The sequence below is a fragment of the Cinclus cinclus genome, chromosome 10 (genome assembly GCF_963662255.1).
Source record: "Cinclus cinclus chromosome 10, bCinCin1.1, whole genome shotgun sequence".
NCBI classification, from domain to species: domain Eukaryota; kingdom Metazoa; phylum Chordata; class Aves; order Passeriformes; family Cinclidae; genus Cinclus; species Cinclus cinclus.
The window spans coordinates 19,356,136-19,372,213 of NC_085055.1; the positions used below are offsets into that span (position 1 = coordinate 19,356,136).

At 41.2% G+C, this 16,078-nt stretch overlaps 1 protein-coding gene across 5 annotated transcripts; it reads left to right on the forward strand.

The window, feature by feature from the left end:
- The first annotated feature begins 208 nt into the window (after positions 1-208).
- Positions 209-15,842, forward strand: IWS1 (interacts with SUPT6H, CTD assembly factor 1). 5 transcript variants are annotated; one of them, XM_062498985.1, is made up of 16 exons: positions 326-341; positions 648-763; positions 2,636-2,692; positions 2,781-2,835; positions 6,476-7,148; positions 7,677-7,872; positions 8,110-8,167; positions 8,473-8,573; positions 8,850-9,000; positions 10,449-10,531; positions 10,808-10,937; positions 11,616-11,733; positions 12,456-12,567; positions 12,752-12,808; positions 12,990-13,101; positions 15,407-15,842. In XM_062498985.1, the coding sequence occupies exons 5-16, from the start codon at positions 6,524-6,526 to the stop codon at positions 15,536-15,538; spliced, it is 1,875 nt and encodes a 624-aa protein (XP_062354969.1). In that variant the 5' UTR covers positions 326-341; positions 648-763; positions 2,636-2,692; positions 2,781-2,835; positions 6,476-6,523; the 3' UTR covers positions 15,539-15,842. The 5 variants fall into 5 exon arrangements, with proteins under 5 accessions (XP_062354965.1, XP_062354967.1, XP_062354966.1 ...); XM_062498983.1 differs by lacking the exons at positions 2,636-2,692; positions 2,781-2,835 and adding an exon at positions 13,660-13,817 and having other exon boundaries at positions 255-341; positions 15,407-15,520; XM_062498984.1 differs by lacking the exon at positions 2,636-2,692 and having other exon boundaries at positions 325-341.
- The last annotated feature ends 236 nt before the right edge of the window (positions 15,843-16,078 follow it).

The following is a 16,078-nucleotide window of genomic DNA, read 5'->3' on the forward strand; positions in this document are numbered from 1 at the left end:
TGTCAAGCTGCAATGAAGGGATATTCTACGGGTGTTGTGGAGTGAGGGAAGGACAGGAGAGCACAAAACCATCCCGGCTTTGTGGTGCTCGGCCCCGAGCCCTCGGGGCGGGGCCTGCTGCCGGTCTACAGCGCCCCCTGGCGGCGGCTGCCCCGGCAGTCTCGCGAGATCCGTGCGCGCGGGGCGGGGGCGCTGCTGGGCGGGGAGGCGCCATCTTGTTCCTGTGCGAGGCGGCGGGGCCGGGCCGGGCCGGGGCTGCGCTGAGGGAGCGCCCAGGGCAGCGGCCGCCGCCACCGCGGGGCGCGGCATGGATACCCACTATTACGGTGGGGAGCAGTCAGGTAGGGACGCGGGGCGCAGGATCCTGCGGAGCGGGACTCGGGTACGGCGGGGCCCGCGGGTTCAGGGGCGCAGCGGCGGGGCCTTGGCCTGAGGGCAGCCTGGAGTTAATTGCTTCAATAGTCCGGTGTCGGGCAGTGCGTCAGTCTCTGCCCGCCTGGTATAGGAGGGTTTGTGCGCTCCCGGGGGTGAGGGTGGTTTGTTCGGACAGCCCCGTTTCCCTGCCCCGTTAGAGCGGGAGCCCGCCCGGCTCCTGTGCGGTTCCTTTAAACGCTGAGGTTTACTTTCTTTTTTTGATCTCGGAATAGATGATGGAGGAGCTACTCCAGTGCAAGACGAGCGAGACTCAGGATCTGATGTGGAAGATGAAGGAAACGAACAACATTCTGGATCGGAGAATGGAAGTGTAGGGCATCATTCAGAGGTATTAAGGGAGCTTTATCTAGATAAAGGTTACTCTTCTCTAAATTCTTTTTTGTTGTTGTTTAAAGTGGCATTCTCTCTTAAGCGAGACACACGTGTTTATTCAGTTCCTCTTAAAGGTTCTATCGGGCAAAACTTTATTTCCATAAAAAAGTGCTGGATAATCTCTTGACGAGTATGTTGGCTAGGTTTTGGGGTCTTTTTCTTAATCGTTATGATAGCACACACTGTTCTGAACTTGAATAAGTTACACTCGATTAGCCTTGATTTCACAAATATAAAGTGTCGGGCTTTGAAGCTCTGAGAGATGGATTATGAGGAATTTGAAGTTGTACCTGAAATTCTGCGCAGTGATGTAAACCCGCACGCTTTGGAGGTGTAGATTTCCTTGACACAGAATAAATGCTCTCCCAGCTTCCATATCAGATGGAGGCACTGACTCTTGAGTCAGCTTTGTGCTGGGTTTTCATCTTGTCACTTCCAAAGGAGCACTTGTGCACATGGAGCAGGTTGTGTTTCCCAAATGGCACTTGTTTTTCCTCTGAAGTGGTTCCCACTTGGAGAAGCATTCGGCATGGAAAGGCTTTGGTTTAGGGTTGTCTCTGGGGCAGTCACTTCATTTGTAGATTGACTGGGCTGAGAAGAGGTTCTGGTAAAAGAGAAGGCTCCCTTTAGACTTCTAGGACAGTTGGGGAGCTAAAATTTAATTTTTAAGAATTGTTTGTGACTCACAATAGAGCTACATCAGGTCTTAGTCGGAAGGAATGATTTTGGCCTGTGAACTCTGGTCTTCTGCCAGCAGAGTCGCAGAGAACTTTTTGATATTTATAAAAACAGCAATTAAAGTAATTTCATACTCTATTTTACGTAAAGATGAGGATTTACTGTGACTGGGTTTCAGTGCTATACATTTCAGAAATTGCTTAAAATGTGACAGAGGCTGATTTGAGAGAAGGCTTGACTCCACTGTGGCATAACTTGCAATCCTATTTTTAATTTTTTTTCTCTTCCTTTATTGAATTCATACTTCCTTCAGAGTTAAGAAAGGGGATAAAGATTTTGTATTTTTATAAAATGAAAGTTCTTCCCATGTATTTGAACTTAATTGTAAAGTTCACATTTGGAATTTACTTTTTTGGAAAGGTGTTGATATTTCCAAGGCAAGAAAGAGATTTGGTGTGAGGCAGCATCTCCCATTTTGATAATTACAGTTTCAGTGTGGCAGGAAACTTATTTCTCAGGCTGGGAAAAATAACTGTCTGTCTGGAGGGATTTAGTACTTTTGTTTTAATGAGAGAAAAGTGTGATGAGTGTATGAAGAGTCATGGTGCTGCTACAGTAGTACTAAACTTTTTCTGCTAAGTCATTGGTTTATGCTTGATCATTGGTTCTTACTTTTCTGTACTTCTCTGAGGTTTTAATTTTACTTACTGTGGCAAGGAAGTTGACTAGTGTTTACATCTACAGCATGTCTTCTTCAGATTTAGGTGAGCAGAAAGTACCAGTTATCATTGTTAACTAGTCCTCTTCATGTGCTGCATTATTTTAAAGACTTTGTTCTGTGATGGCAGTTGAATGTTCCTCTGTAGGTAAAATACTTTAGAAAGTCAATTAAAAGAGCCAAGCTAAGTCATGTTTCTGACCAATACTAAATGTGAACTGTCAGGCCTTAATGCTTTAGATTCAGCTCAAATCAAAACTTGAATATTTTGTTTTGCTATGAGTTGTAATTTTTCTTTCCCTCCATTGAGTTCACTTTGCGCTCAAAAGGCAATAATGTGGAGCAACAATCTCTGAAAGGAGTAGCTTTCAGTCATTTGTCATATTATTTACTCTGAGTATTCTCTCATCCTCTTATTTTCTTCATCTTTAGGAGTATATGGGAGAAATGACACTCAAAGGTAATAAAACCTTTGAGACAACCTAATCAGTTAAGTCTATTTAATTACTATTTTGTCTCTAATTTAGAATTCAGATGTAAAGAACTGAAGTTTTAAAATTTCAAACTTTTCTTTCAGGTTGTTAACTTTAAAGAAAAGGGGAATCCTGAGGAATTACTTGTGTAGGTCTCAGGTATGTGGGTTTTTCTTTTCCACAATTCTTTTCTGGCTTTCCTTCCCCCGGTCCCACTTTATCTATAAATGTTCTCCTTGATGTCCTTACTGATTCTGCTTTAGACAATTAGAATTAGTTTTAGTACAGTAATGAATCTGAAATCATGTTTACAGTGTTGGTAGCCAAGTCAGGCTCATACAGAAATCTGTAACAACTTAGTTCTTACACTTCCACCAAGTTGCTGCTGTTTCACGAATTAAGTTGTGGTTAGACTGTGATTCTTAACAAACACAAATATGTGACACTTCTGAAAAAAAGGAGGAACTTGCTGATCTGCCCATGATGGTTGTCTAAGTCTTAGTTTAACATGCATCTTTCATGAGATTGTAGTGTATGGGTTCAATTTTGTTAAAGTTATTAAATTATCAAAGAAGTAGCTCTTAAAAGTGGCTGCATGTTGATCCAATAAACAGCTTGGTAGCTGTAATTTTTATGTAGAAGTGTAACACTGTAAATTTGATTTTGATATATTCCTTATTTTGTACTGTACTAAAGCCTCATGTTATAGAACTATTCTATTTTAAAAAGTTAAGGACATCTCAATTAAAATATTTATAGATAAAGAGGAGGAAGAAAAGAAAGCAAAGGAATTACAGAAAAATGCAGTAGCAATTACCTGAGACCTACTCGATTTTGAGGATATATGATCTTCCAGTCAGGCATTTGGAAAAGGAAAGCTAGAAGACTCAAAAAATTCCATACTTCATTCCTTTGAAATCAGTTTTTTGGAGATGAGCTAATAAAGAGGGAATGTGAAGACTATCAGACATATCCAGCAGCATTTCATCATTTTACTGGGAAGTTGGTCACTTTCCATATCAATTATATTCCGAAACTGCAGATTCATTAATTGTGTGCCGGAGCCTCTTGCTCTGCCAGCTGTGGGCAGGTCCTGCCCCGTGCAGGGTCTCGGCTCTGCTGCAGAAGGTGTTTCCTGATGCTGGGTGGGGCTCTGGGGCAGTGCTGCACTCACTGGCACCGTGGTGCTGCCTGGCTCAGCTTCCCACAGAGGGCTGGAGGAGGTGGTGCCTGTGTGCCCGGGCTGTGCAGGGACACCTGTGTTACCTTGGGTGCTGCTTCTCCGGGTGGGCACCGGGTGAGTCTGCCAGCTGTGAGTCTGCTTTCCCCCACCGAACATCTTCATTCTCAGGAGTGATTGTCAGTTCACAGTAACAGATTAAAGGTTTGGGGTCTTGTAATAGTCTTCAGTAACAATGCTCTCTGATTATGGTGTCTTCTCACCAAGCTTTTGCATAAGAAGCTCTTTGTAATTTAGTCATTAATTCTGAACGCGTGCATATATAACTTGCAGCCACACTTCTGACCTTAGAAATATTAAGAATCATTACTGATTCTAGTTGGTTATTAATTTTGTTATTTTAATTTGTTCACCAAAGACTTTCTAAACTGGAAGCTGGAAATGTGATGATCCTGGTATCTCAAAGAGGAGTATTTGTATTAATTTCCTTAGGTTTGTTTAGCAAAATCCTCTATAACATAATTATCAGTATTATTCAGCATTCACCAGCTAACATTGAGAGAAGACAGAAAAACCCACAAAAATAAAATGGTAGAAAAACAAGGATTAAATAATTTTTGTTACTATAGATACCAATTTGATTTCAGTGTTTCTCAGTGACCTTACCTGTAACTGCTCTGAATCTACTTTCTGTTCTGTTTCCAGCTGCAGTTTTCTGTAGTCTGAAGTATAATACAGTCAGAGAAGATCTGTCACATACACCTCTGATGGGTTTATGTGGGACATACTGGGCAGGAGAAGACAGTCAAAGTGATTTTTAGTAAGGAAAAAAACAGTAACAAGCTGAGAGCAGTTGAGTGTACATTGTTAATTCTGTCACTTCCTAATAGAAATATTTAATTCTTTAAAATTCCAGATTCAGATTTTACCAGAACCATGTTCCTTTCTGTGAGGAGAAATGAGAATTACTGGATATGAAAGATTCAAAAGATGCATCGCTGTAGAGACAGGAGCAAGCAGCAGAGAGAAAACAACTCAGATTGTCACAGCATCTGTTTGTAGTTAGCATTAAGTAACATGGAAATAGTGAAGTAGCATTTGAAGTGCCTGTTTTAAAATTGTACAGTCCTAGGATTGTATTTCATTGTTCAGTAACTTTGTTAGTCATTCTGGAGTAATTCAGAAGATCTTTATCAAGTGCTAGCCAAAGGAATAAGTATATAAAGTCCAAAGTCTTAAAAAGCAATGCTCTTTGCCACTTAGAATAATTATGGAGGAGGTAGTTCCTAAAAGCAGTTGAACGTTATTTTATTTAAAATTCTTCCTGCATCATGCATTTTAAAGGTGTATAGTATTCTTGTAGGTATAAGATAGCTACACCTACATTTTTTATGGCTCTGAATGAGAGAGTAGAATGACTACTGAAAATAAAATTAGATAGAAAATCTCCTTCCAAGAAAATTAAATTGCAGGAAAAAAAGAGATTTAGAAACTTAAGGACATACAGGTCTTAAAAGCATCTCCTAGGACTATAAATACTCAGTTTGCAAATAGAAAATGTTTATAGCTGAGACAAAATCACTGAGGAAAGCCTGACTGAGGCTTTGGGTTGAGTATGCAAAAGAGAAGTTCCTTGTACTATGTTGTTTTCAGCTGAAAACAGGCTTATGGTGGCATTAGCTGTGAGAGCTGGATTAATGGAGTGAGTGTTCAGGAATCTAATTTCATATTCTCAGGTAAATGCAATTGAGGTTTTTTTTCCAAGTAGAAATTAGATGTTGGAAAGATAAAGGATGATGCTGTAAGTAATTATACTTAGCAAGGTGGATTGTGAGAAGCTCTCTTAAAAATTGAGCATGTGGGTCAGTATTTTTTTCAATTCAAAGGTTTGTTTCAGTTCTAAAGTTGTCAGATGAGTGAGTGTGTTTGTTTATGGGTTATCTTGGGTAGCTGGATAAGCATGGGAGCTGTCAGCATAGAGAAGAGAATTGTTGAACCTGTTCTTGCACATGGAAACCCAAAACTTGTTAACAAGAAAAGGTCTGACTAAAACTTTATTCTTGTTTTTTACTAGGCTTTTGGTCTTGAGTTGTTCTTAAATAGGTTTCCTGGACAAAGAAGGGACAAGTGCTAGCTTCATTTGGAGCGTAATGCATGTGCTGTTTCAGTAAGGTGTTTTCACACAGAAAACATCTGTTTGAGATCTTCAGGAAAATAAAATCACAAATGCAGGATACTCTTCCTTGCTTTGTTACTGGGAACTTCAACTAAACCACTTTGAAGGCCTGACCTATTAAAATAAAAGTACTAAGCTTTTACCCTTGAGCACTGGACCTTCTTAGATATGTTTATTTAAGCATTCTATGAATTCTGTTTTCAAAATACCATGGAGCTGCAGGATGGGCATGCTTCCGTTGACTTCTTAATACTTTTCTTGATATGAGCTATTTGATCGTCTTTTGATACAAATTGTCTAATTATTTCCACATAGAAATAATTTCAGTTTGCAGTACCTTGGGTAATCAAATTGGAGTAAGGACAAGCAAAATCTCAGAACATTCTTTCTTTACTTTTTAAGGTGCTTTTGCTTAGTTGCCTGAGATTATTTTTCTGTTTCAGAATGAACACAGTGATGGAGAAGATGATGGGCAGGTGGGAGAGCCTCATATGACAGACTCTGAGAATGAAGATATCCCTAGGCAAAAAGAAAGTGACTCAGATAATGAGGAGCCCCCAAATCACAATGTAAGTGATTCAGAAAATGAAGCCCCTCACGGAGGGAAGGATAGTGATTCTGATACGGAGGACCGTCCAAACCGGCACTTAAGTGACTCAGAAAATGAAGATTCCTTAAATCATCGAGCGAGTGATTCTGACAATGGAGAACCTCCAAGGGATCATAGCAGTGATTTTGAAAATGAGGAATCACACAAGCAGCCAGCCAGTGACTCTGAGAGTGAGGAGCTCCAGAAGCAGCCAGCCAGCGACTCAGAGAGCGAGGAGCTCCAGAAGCAGCCAGCCAGCGACTCGGAGAGCGAGGATGTGTCCAGACACAAGCAGATAGAGTCTGAAGATAGCGATGGGGAGGACAGGAAGGAAAAGGTGCAGAATGACTCTCATCATTCAGATAATGAACATGTAAAGAAAGAATTGCAGGGCTCTGACAGTGAAGACGAAGCTCCTAAGAGACATAAAATATCAGACAGTGATGAAGATGAGAAAGAGGAAGAAAAGACAGTGAAGAGGAAAACAGCCATCCTTTCTGATAGTGAGGATGACAATGAGAAAACACGTAAGAAACTATACTGTGAAAACATGCTGTGGCAGGCAGTGGTGTGAAAGTTATATCATTGCTTTTATGTGAATAAAGCATCTAAGTGAGAAACCATAAATCAGATATGGTTTTGGAGCAGAAATGCATTTGTAGAGGCCGTTGCTCTGACTGCTTTGCTGCGTGAATGTGTATCTAATGCTTCTGAGTAATAAGTAGGTCTAACAGAAGACTGCAGGGATCTAACTGGTGTCTGTTGACATGGTAGTTTGTTATTTATGTACTTTGTTGCTGTTTCTCTTGTATTTTTTTCCTGTGCATTTTTTTTTCATACACTGAGGGGGAGAGATTTGAAATTACAATTTTTTTATGGATAGATGTGGTGTATGGAAGCTCCAGTTGCTGATTTAATAAAACAGTTCAGAATGGATATGCTTTTTAAAAAATGGCAATGGTCTGGTGTAGGAAGAGAAGTCAGAGAATAATCTGAGAGTAACAGTTGTCCCCTCTGTTACTGGGACACGTAGTAATGCTCCTTTCTGCTGGCAGCTGCAAAAAAGGTACGGATTCTTTCTGACGCTGAAGAATCAGATAGTGACGCTGCTTCAGAGAAATCTGACAAAAGGAAGAAAAATGCTGTGTCCGATAGTGAGGAGGAGGAAGAGGAAGAAGGAAAAGAGAATGCTGAGAAGAAGAAAGGGAAAGATCTGTTTGGCAGTGACAGTGAATCTGGAAATGAGCAAGAGTGAGTGCAAAGTAATATGAATTCTTTGGGGGTTGTAGACAGTGGGAGTGATGGTGAGTGGAAAACTGATAAATCCCAACCAGAGAATGGCTGTTCACCTTCATTGGTGGCATGAAGAGAAAGCTCAGTAGAAGGAGACAGAACAAAAGGGAGCTCTAAACACAGTCATTAGAGATTTTGCAGAAAAGCACATCTCGTGGTAGTCCAAATAGATAAACGTTGCTGTTACCTTCACAGGAACCTGATTGCAGATATATTTGGAGAATCTGGTGATGAGGAAGAGGAGGAATTTACGGTAAGTGTTACTGTGGATGTCTCCTGTTGACTTGGTAGGTCTGAAGAGAATGTATATGCTCCTTCGGGTCAGTTTTGTATCTGCCAGACTCACTGGGGTAGTCTTGGGGTTAAATGACTTTTACAGCTCATCTTTTGGGACAGTTGTTGGTGTGACAGTAGTCACAGGGGGAATTAGAAAGACTGTGTTTATCTTCCTAGATCCTCTGAAAATTTATCTGAAGCTTTTTTAGTGTCAGTGTGAGGTACCTGAGTAGATGCTCAATCCTGATGCATATACTGATATGCACTATCTGTACTCATCAGGGTTTTAACCAGGAGGATTTGGAGGAGGAGAAAGGTGAAGGAGACGTGAAGGAAACAGCAGATGAATCGGACTCTGATGATAACATCAAAAGAGGGAAGCAGTAAGTTACTGTGTTACATAATCCTTTCTTAATGCCAGGTTTTGGTGAAAGCCATTATGGACCCTGGGTATTAGAGGTGTGCACTTGTTGGGTATTACAGCAAGGTCTGGGATCCATTGGAGCCGCCTGGTAGTTTTGCATTTTGCATAATGAGGATAAGTACTTATCTCACAGGGGCTTGTACACTACAGTGTACAGTGACACAGTGCTTGTACACTACAGAAACAAAATGTTTTTGTACCAAGGACCATGTTTAACACTGTGGCTGTGTTTCAGCATGGACTTCATGTCAGATTTTGACATGATGCTGCAGCGGAAGAAGAGCATGAGCGGCAAGCGCAGGCGGAACCGTGATGGGGGGACTTTCATCAGTGACGCAGATGATGTGGTCAGTGCCATGATTGTCAAGATGAATGAAGCTGCTGAGGTGAGTTTTCAGGGCTCCAAAGATGCCTTAAAATTCAGTTCCCTTCTATGGGAAAGTTGTGTGATTAATAAGATACAAAAGTCTGGCTTGTATTCAGCAGGAGTAATCTGTACACTGTAGAAATCTTCTAATGTCTATATAACCATTTAAATGTTATTTGCTGTTCTAAATGGAAACATTTATTCTGTTGAAATTTTAATAAAGTACTAATTTTAAAAATTAAAATTAGTTAAATTGCTAGACTTTGATCAGCTGAAATCAACTTTTATAAAAAGGATGCTTCTATATGTAGGTGCTCTATAAACTACCTAGAAGTATGTTAAATTCTGAGAAAGGGACTATGCTTTAATTTCATTATAGCATTACTGACATGTGTCATACTTTGGTATTTGTTCCCGAGAAGAGCCCTTTTCCAGACTGTTTGAATGACAGTGCTGTGGTAATGATATCAGCATAACAGATTCATGGAACCTTCTGTCATGGCAGCCTGCCTTTTTCTAGGAGAAGTGTTTAATGTGTTACTGTGGAAGGTTTTTTGGGGTCTTGCCTTTTGTCAGGTGTCTTTTGTTTTGTTGGAGTAGCAATCAAATTAATAACGAGCACAGTGAAACACATTAAAACCAACTGAGGGATATACAGGAGTTTAGAAAGAGGAGCTTTACAAATAGCAACAAGAAAAAAAAAAATCTGAGAATGAGATCAGAAGGATAATGAGTTCAGAAAGATGGGGACAGTGAGAAAGCAATCTGGAAGGCAAGTGAAACTTCTTGGGCTTGACAGGAAAGTGTTTTTCAGACAAGATGACAGCCAGATGTTTAGAATGAGGTGGCAAAGTTTGAAATACAGGGGCAGGAAGAGGGAAGAGAGATACATTAGAAAAATCTCCTCCCTTGCAATAAAACAAACATTGCACAGAAAGAGCCTTCAATGGATTAGGACAAGTAGAAAGGAATTGCCAGTGCTGGACAGAAATCTGTTGATTGCAGTGGGTGTTTTTGTTATGGGAAACAAGTACTGAACAAGTAGTGTAAGTCAGGCCTTGGATGAAAGTAATTTTGAAATGACAGAGATGAAAATATATGTTCTCCCTTCCCATTGTTCTTAGCTATTTTTCTGTTTTCAGGTGAGGCTTTACTGACAAGTATAGAGAACCTTCAGTTATTGTAGTCAATCTAAGTCATGAAGTAGAAAAAAAATGTAAATTTAGGAGCATTCTCCTAATGTGATGCTTTTCCTGAAAATACTAACTAAAAGGATGACCATTTTTTCAGAGAAATTGTTGCATAATTGTTTGTGAGCTGTGGAGCAGGGGACAGAGTTAGTGTAATCCCTCCAAAGTTGCATTTCTGGTTTAATAGACTAGTCTTTTTCTGGTAAATGTTGCAAAGAATGGGAGTTGCTGTTTTCTTTCTTTGATTAACTTGTGCTGATTCTTCAATTCTCCACAGGAGGATCGTCAGCTGAATACGCAGAAGAAACCAGCACTAAAGAAATTAACTTTGCTACCAACTGTCGTTATGCATCTTAAAAAGTGAGTTGTCATTCTTTCAGTTGACTGTAACCTTGGGCAACAGTCAGAGCTTATAAGATTTCATGGAGTTGCACTACAGCTGTACTGAATATGCAGTAAAACTATTTTCCAAGTAAATGCTAAAGTTAGGTGACCTCAAAAACCTAAAATTATGCATAATTTTCCCTCTTATTTTAACATTAAACAAACTCAAATGTGCTGTTTTCCTGAAGGAACATCACATCTTAAGATTTTGCTATATTACATGACTTTTGGGCTTTCCTTCAAACCTTTTAGGCAGGATCTCAAAGAAACTTTCATCGATAGTGGTGTTATGTCTGCCATCAAAGAGTGGCTTTCTCCTCTTCCAGACCGAAGTCTGCCAGCATTAAAGATAAGAGAGGAGCTTCTGAAGATCCTGCAAGAGGTTTGGAATTGATTTCTAACCACATTTGATTTGAGGCTTCTCCACAGTTTTACTTTCCCAGTCATATGCTTTAGGGAAGTGTGAGGTGATAAACGAGCTGCAGGTGGGCTGTGCAGTGCAACATGCAAGGAAGCAACCTGCACAACAGATGTGCTTGTGAAAAAGAATTTAGATGATTTGGCCCTGCCTGTTTCAGGTTTTTATCCAAATGTAAGTGAAGAGTTACTTCCTGTGCATCCCTGAATTTTCTTCCCTTGTGGTCCCTTCCCTTTTCTGTTCTGTTAATGTGTGCAGTGCACGGAAGGCCCCTCACACTCAATGTAGGCTTTCAGTGTCTGTGGCTAAGCTGATTGCTTGAGAGTCTTTGCCACATAAGGTTTTATCTTTATAGGATGAATGATTTGAAGGCAGTAGCACAGTTCTGGGGTAATAGAAGCTGAAGAGCACTTGGAGCAAAAAGTTCCAGGAAGCTACCTAATTTTGTGTGTAAACCCAAGAATGTTATGGCAAATTTCTAGATTTAGGTGTTTGATGCTTTAAATAATTCCTAGTGGGAAGTGAAAACATTAACTTTTCCGAGCTGATTTAAGTGAAAGGTGAGTTTTGCAAAGTTCAGTGACACCATTAGTGTTCAGACATAATTTGTTGCTGTTCTTGGACTTTTCCTTTTCTCTGCAGCTGCCCAGCGTGAGCCAAGAGACACTGAAGCACAGCGGCATTGGACGGGCTGTGATGTACCTGTACAAACACCCCAAGGAGTCGAGGCCCAACAAGGACATGGCCGGGAAGCTGATCAGTACGTAAACCTGCCTGCGCCTTGCCTGACATTGCACTGGTCATGAATGGAACTTCTGCATCAGTTTCTGATGCACTGCTGTGGTCTGTGGAACAGATTCTGCAATGTAGGAGCCTCACCAATCTGTGTCATAACTTTGTAGAGCTCTTAACAAGCACTATTACATTAACTTCTGCATGCACCTGTTCCATTGTCTTAAACCAGAGAATGGCATTTGTTTTGTGCTGGTTCTCTCGGCTTATTGTCGAGATCTTGTGTATATGCTGCAAAGACAGGAAGGTGCTGCCAGAGGACTGTTTATTCCATGGACTTCAGAGAGAACTTGGCTGACTGAATGTTTGTCACTCAACCAGCTGTACTCCATGTGGAGTGCATTCCATCCAGAATGGCTGCAGATTGATGATAAGCTTACATTCTTCAGGAGCTTTTCTGCATATTTTTAAAATAGCATTCCTGGGTTACGCAGGAGCTCCTGACACTGTGTGCTGAGAGCTTGGAGATGTTCTGAAAGAGCAGGTAACAAGGAGACTTGGGGGATGAAAGCTCTTGCTTTCTGTTCACAAGGCTGGTTTTCCATTAAATACTAGGGGCTCAAAAATTGGTTGAAAGGAAGCCTAAATACTCACCACAAACTTTCAAAGCTGTACTTGGTCACCAAAGTGGTTTGAGAGAAACAAAGGCCTGGTCTTTGTTAACTGATTTTTTTTTTTTTTTTTTAATAGATGAATGGTCTAGACCCATCTTTGGCCTTACCTCAAACTACAAAGGTATGACCAGAGAAGAGAGAGAACAGAGAGATTTGGAACAGATGCCTCATCGAAGGAAAATGAGCAGGTAGAGTAGCAGGCAGAAACATTAAATTCTTCTGTGACTCCATCAAGAGAAACCAAGTGGTGTGTAAATACTAAAAGAGATAAAAGGGGTAGTAAGTTATGGTCTCTCTTTTAACATACTTGATTCTCTTTTAAAATTTCTTTCTCTGTGTACAGATGCCTATAAATACTTATTTTCCTTGCAGCTCTGGTGGTCAGACTCCCCGTAGGGACCTGGAGAAAGTGTTAACAGGAGAAGAAAAGTAGGTTGGATTTTTTTTCTTATTTTATATTGAGTGTTTTGGTGGCACTACCACTATGGAACTTGTGCAGGGGTTGTAGAGGCAGTGGTATGCAGTGTGTTTCAGAGGAGAGCACACTGGATGGCTTTACTTCTTCCTGGTTAAGATTTGTCCACAGAAGTCACATCCTTTTTTCCCACAGGGCTCTCAGGCCTGGGGACCCTGGGTTCTGTGCCCGTGCGAGGGTGCCAATGCCCTCCAACAAAGACTATGTCGTCAGGCCCAAGTGGAACGTGGAGATGGAGTCCTCCAGGGTAAGCACTGGTAGTGTCCTGGTGACTGTTCCTAAGCCTGGGATTCTGTCACCGTATCGCCGTGGTTACTGTACAAGAGGGTAGTTATTTAAGGGCCTCGAGTAGTGAGCGTGGACAGTATATTCTCTGATAAGTAGGCTGATCTAAGCTCATCACATGTTTTCACAGGAAGACATCTCTGACCAAAAAGAGATTTTTGATTTAACTTTTCTAGAATTTCTCTCTTAGGTGAGAATCTGATTACAGGCCTCTTGCTTTAAAGCATTTGGAGCTAAAGCTTCAGTTCAGTGTCTGTGTCACTGCACTGACGTTTTTATACCTCACCCAGCTTTTGTATCATGTTCTGATAATATTCCAGTTTGGGAAACTTTAGAGGTTTTGGTAAGCATGAAGATCTTCAGTGGAGGCCTTTGTGTTGCTCTGTCTTCATCCATCTACTCATAGTTTCATTTAAAAGGGGTGTATGTGGTAGAATATGTATAAATGGAAAAAGTAACAATTGCTGTGCTGTCTGCTGTTCTTTCTGCTTCTGTCCATTAATTGAGATGTTGTTTCTAGCCCGGGACTATTAAGAGAGGTATTAGTCGCTTGGAAAAGCACAAGAGACGGTTTGCTGAACAGAAACGACTCAGCAAAGTGCATCGGGCCATCAAGTTCAGCATTGAAGGCAACAGGATGCCCCTGTAGCCATGCCACTGCCTTCCCAAGTTGGAGAGGTATCCCTCGAGGGAGGTGTGAACAGTGCATGTGCTCCAGCTGTTGGCAGTTTGCACATGCAGGACAGGAGTGTGTACGCCCTAACTTAAACCTGGAAAACTCTCCTTGAATTCTCTGGTGTCTGTACTGTGACCTACAAGGGAACTTGTACAGGAGAAAGCAAGCTCTAGCACATAACATCTGCCATTGCTCCTGCCTGTACAGCTTCAGGGTACCCCGAATGACAGGAGTTCAGTGAAAATACCAGCTTTGTGCTCAAAACCAGCTTTGCACCACCTGTGGTTTTGAATGCTGTTCTGACACAATTAGGTTTTCCAGATTCACCTGAAGCGACATGGGAATTCTTAGCCCTTGGTACAGGATCTCGTGTCAATGCACGCCGGCGTCTGTGGCTGACCTCTGACTGGGGCACAGTGAGGTGTTTTTCACACCTACTCCTTCAAGGAAGTAGAATGATGTGAGACAATAGGGATGGTTGATGGGAGCTACAGAATGAGACCAGGGGGAGAAGAATCCTCTGCTGTGAGTGTGGGTTGGGAAAACACGGATCAATAGGAATTGTTTTGACAATTCCTGGTCTGCATTTCAGTGCTGTGAAGCAGGGCTGCTGCAAGCTAACAGTGACAGGAAGAAGTGAGCACAAGTCATAGATAACTGTTGAGTTCACGTTAAGTTTCATATTTATTTGTTTTTAAAAAGATATTTTCTTAAACATCACTGTGAAATTTTAGCTATGATTTCAATAAATAGTGAACAGATTTATGAATAAAGCTTATTTAAAATCAGCATGTCAGGAGCACCTTCGTTAGCCATGGGAACAAGTTTCTAACGGATGTGTTTATCAGTTACTAAGTAGCATGTTGTGGATATCACTGTTTCTCCCAAACTTAAAGGTGTCATGTTTCCATCATTTACTGTTTCTGTTGTCTAGTTAAGGGGAATAGCCTTCTAGGAAGCACTGGCTATGGCTTGAATGGTCCTTGCAGTTTGTCTTCAATGGTGTTTCAGCACACCATCACTGTATTAATCTGTGTGGAATAACTGTTGCACCACCTGGTTTTCATTTGCAGTTCAAATACAGAGATGAAATGCAATAACTTAACAGTAGTTTGTAGGGGCAGCTTAGGCATTTCTTTTTGCTACCCCCTACACTGCCTTTGTTCGGTAATCCCTTGCTTTCTAAATACTAATCCCTGACCTTTAAAATAAATGGCAGCATGGAATCGATGTGGCAGCCTCAGACACAGCGTAACTGTGTCTAACTCTGCTGCAAGAAGTCCTGAGTGGGGACACTGGTGCACTGTGGTTCTGCCATAGCTCCAGCCAATAGATACTAAATTTCCAAAAGGTATCCAGCTACACAGTGATTGACCTTACACTGTGGTAGCTGTGACTGCCACTGCCTCCACCTGGGCCCTGCAGGGACCTGGGGGAAGCTTTCTCCTTCTGGGAAGAGAACAGGCAGAACAGCTGGGCCCAGTGGCTCCCCCAGCTCCTTACCCAGGTGCAACCTCGCATGTGCTGCTTGCCTTGGACCTCTGGGGCGTCTGCTTTTTTTCAGTGGTAATTATTAGTTTTATTTTTTAAGTTCCAGGGGACCTCTAAGAAAGGGGTGAGTCGACTGGACAAACAGATGCGGAAATTCACAGATATCAGGAAAAAAAGCAGAACGGCCCATGCAGTGAAAATCAGCATTGAGGGCAATAAGATGCCATTGTGACCCTTCACAGAATGCCCCATGAGCTCTGCTGTAAGACCATACACCCACAGACTCTTTGGAGACCTTTAAATTTTTTAACTTGTTTGGGGTGGGTTTGGTTTTTTAGTTTGTTTTTTAAGGGAAACCTTAAATTGTTGGTTTAGGTTCTGGTAGAAGATGTTGTCTGAGGACTGTGAATATGGGGACTCCTTTCTCCTGATTGTATTTAAACTGGCCCTGTTGTGTCCTTTGTACAGATCATGTATTTGTTGTATTGCAACACTTTAAAAAAAAAAATAAAACATCTTCTGGGTTTTTTTTGGGAGGGGACTGCCTGTTCATTGCTCACATGAAGGTATGCACAGACCACCTGGGCTGTGGCAAAACTGGGGGGTTAAGTTTTTGTTCAGCTTTGTCCATTTTCTCTTTATTCATTGCTTTATTAATCAGTTGTTATGTCTTTGGAGATCTGCATCCATTACTTTTGATTTAGAAGTATTGATCATCTTCCATGCAAAGGTTTTTCTTTTAATAAAGACTAATGTAAAGTTCAGGAGAAAG

Excerpts from the sequence above, each read along its gene's own strand:
- IWS1 (XM_062498981.1), top strand. The coding sequence starts at position 308 with ATGGATACCCACTATTACGGTGGGGAGCAGTCAG. Across the intron at positions 8,168-8,472 it reads AGGAAGAGGAGGAATTTACG|GGTTTTAACCAGGAGGATTT; the intron begins GTAAGTGTTACT and ends TGTACTCATCAG. Across the intron at positions 12,809-12,989 it reads GTGTTAACAGGAGAAGAAAA|GGCTCTCAGGCCTGGGGACC; the intron begins GTAGGTTGGATT and ends TTTTTCCCACAG.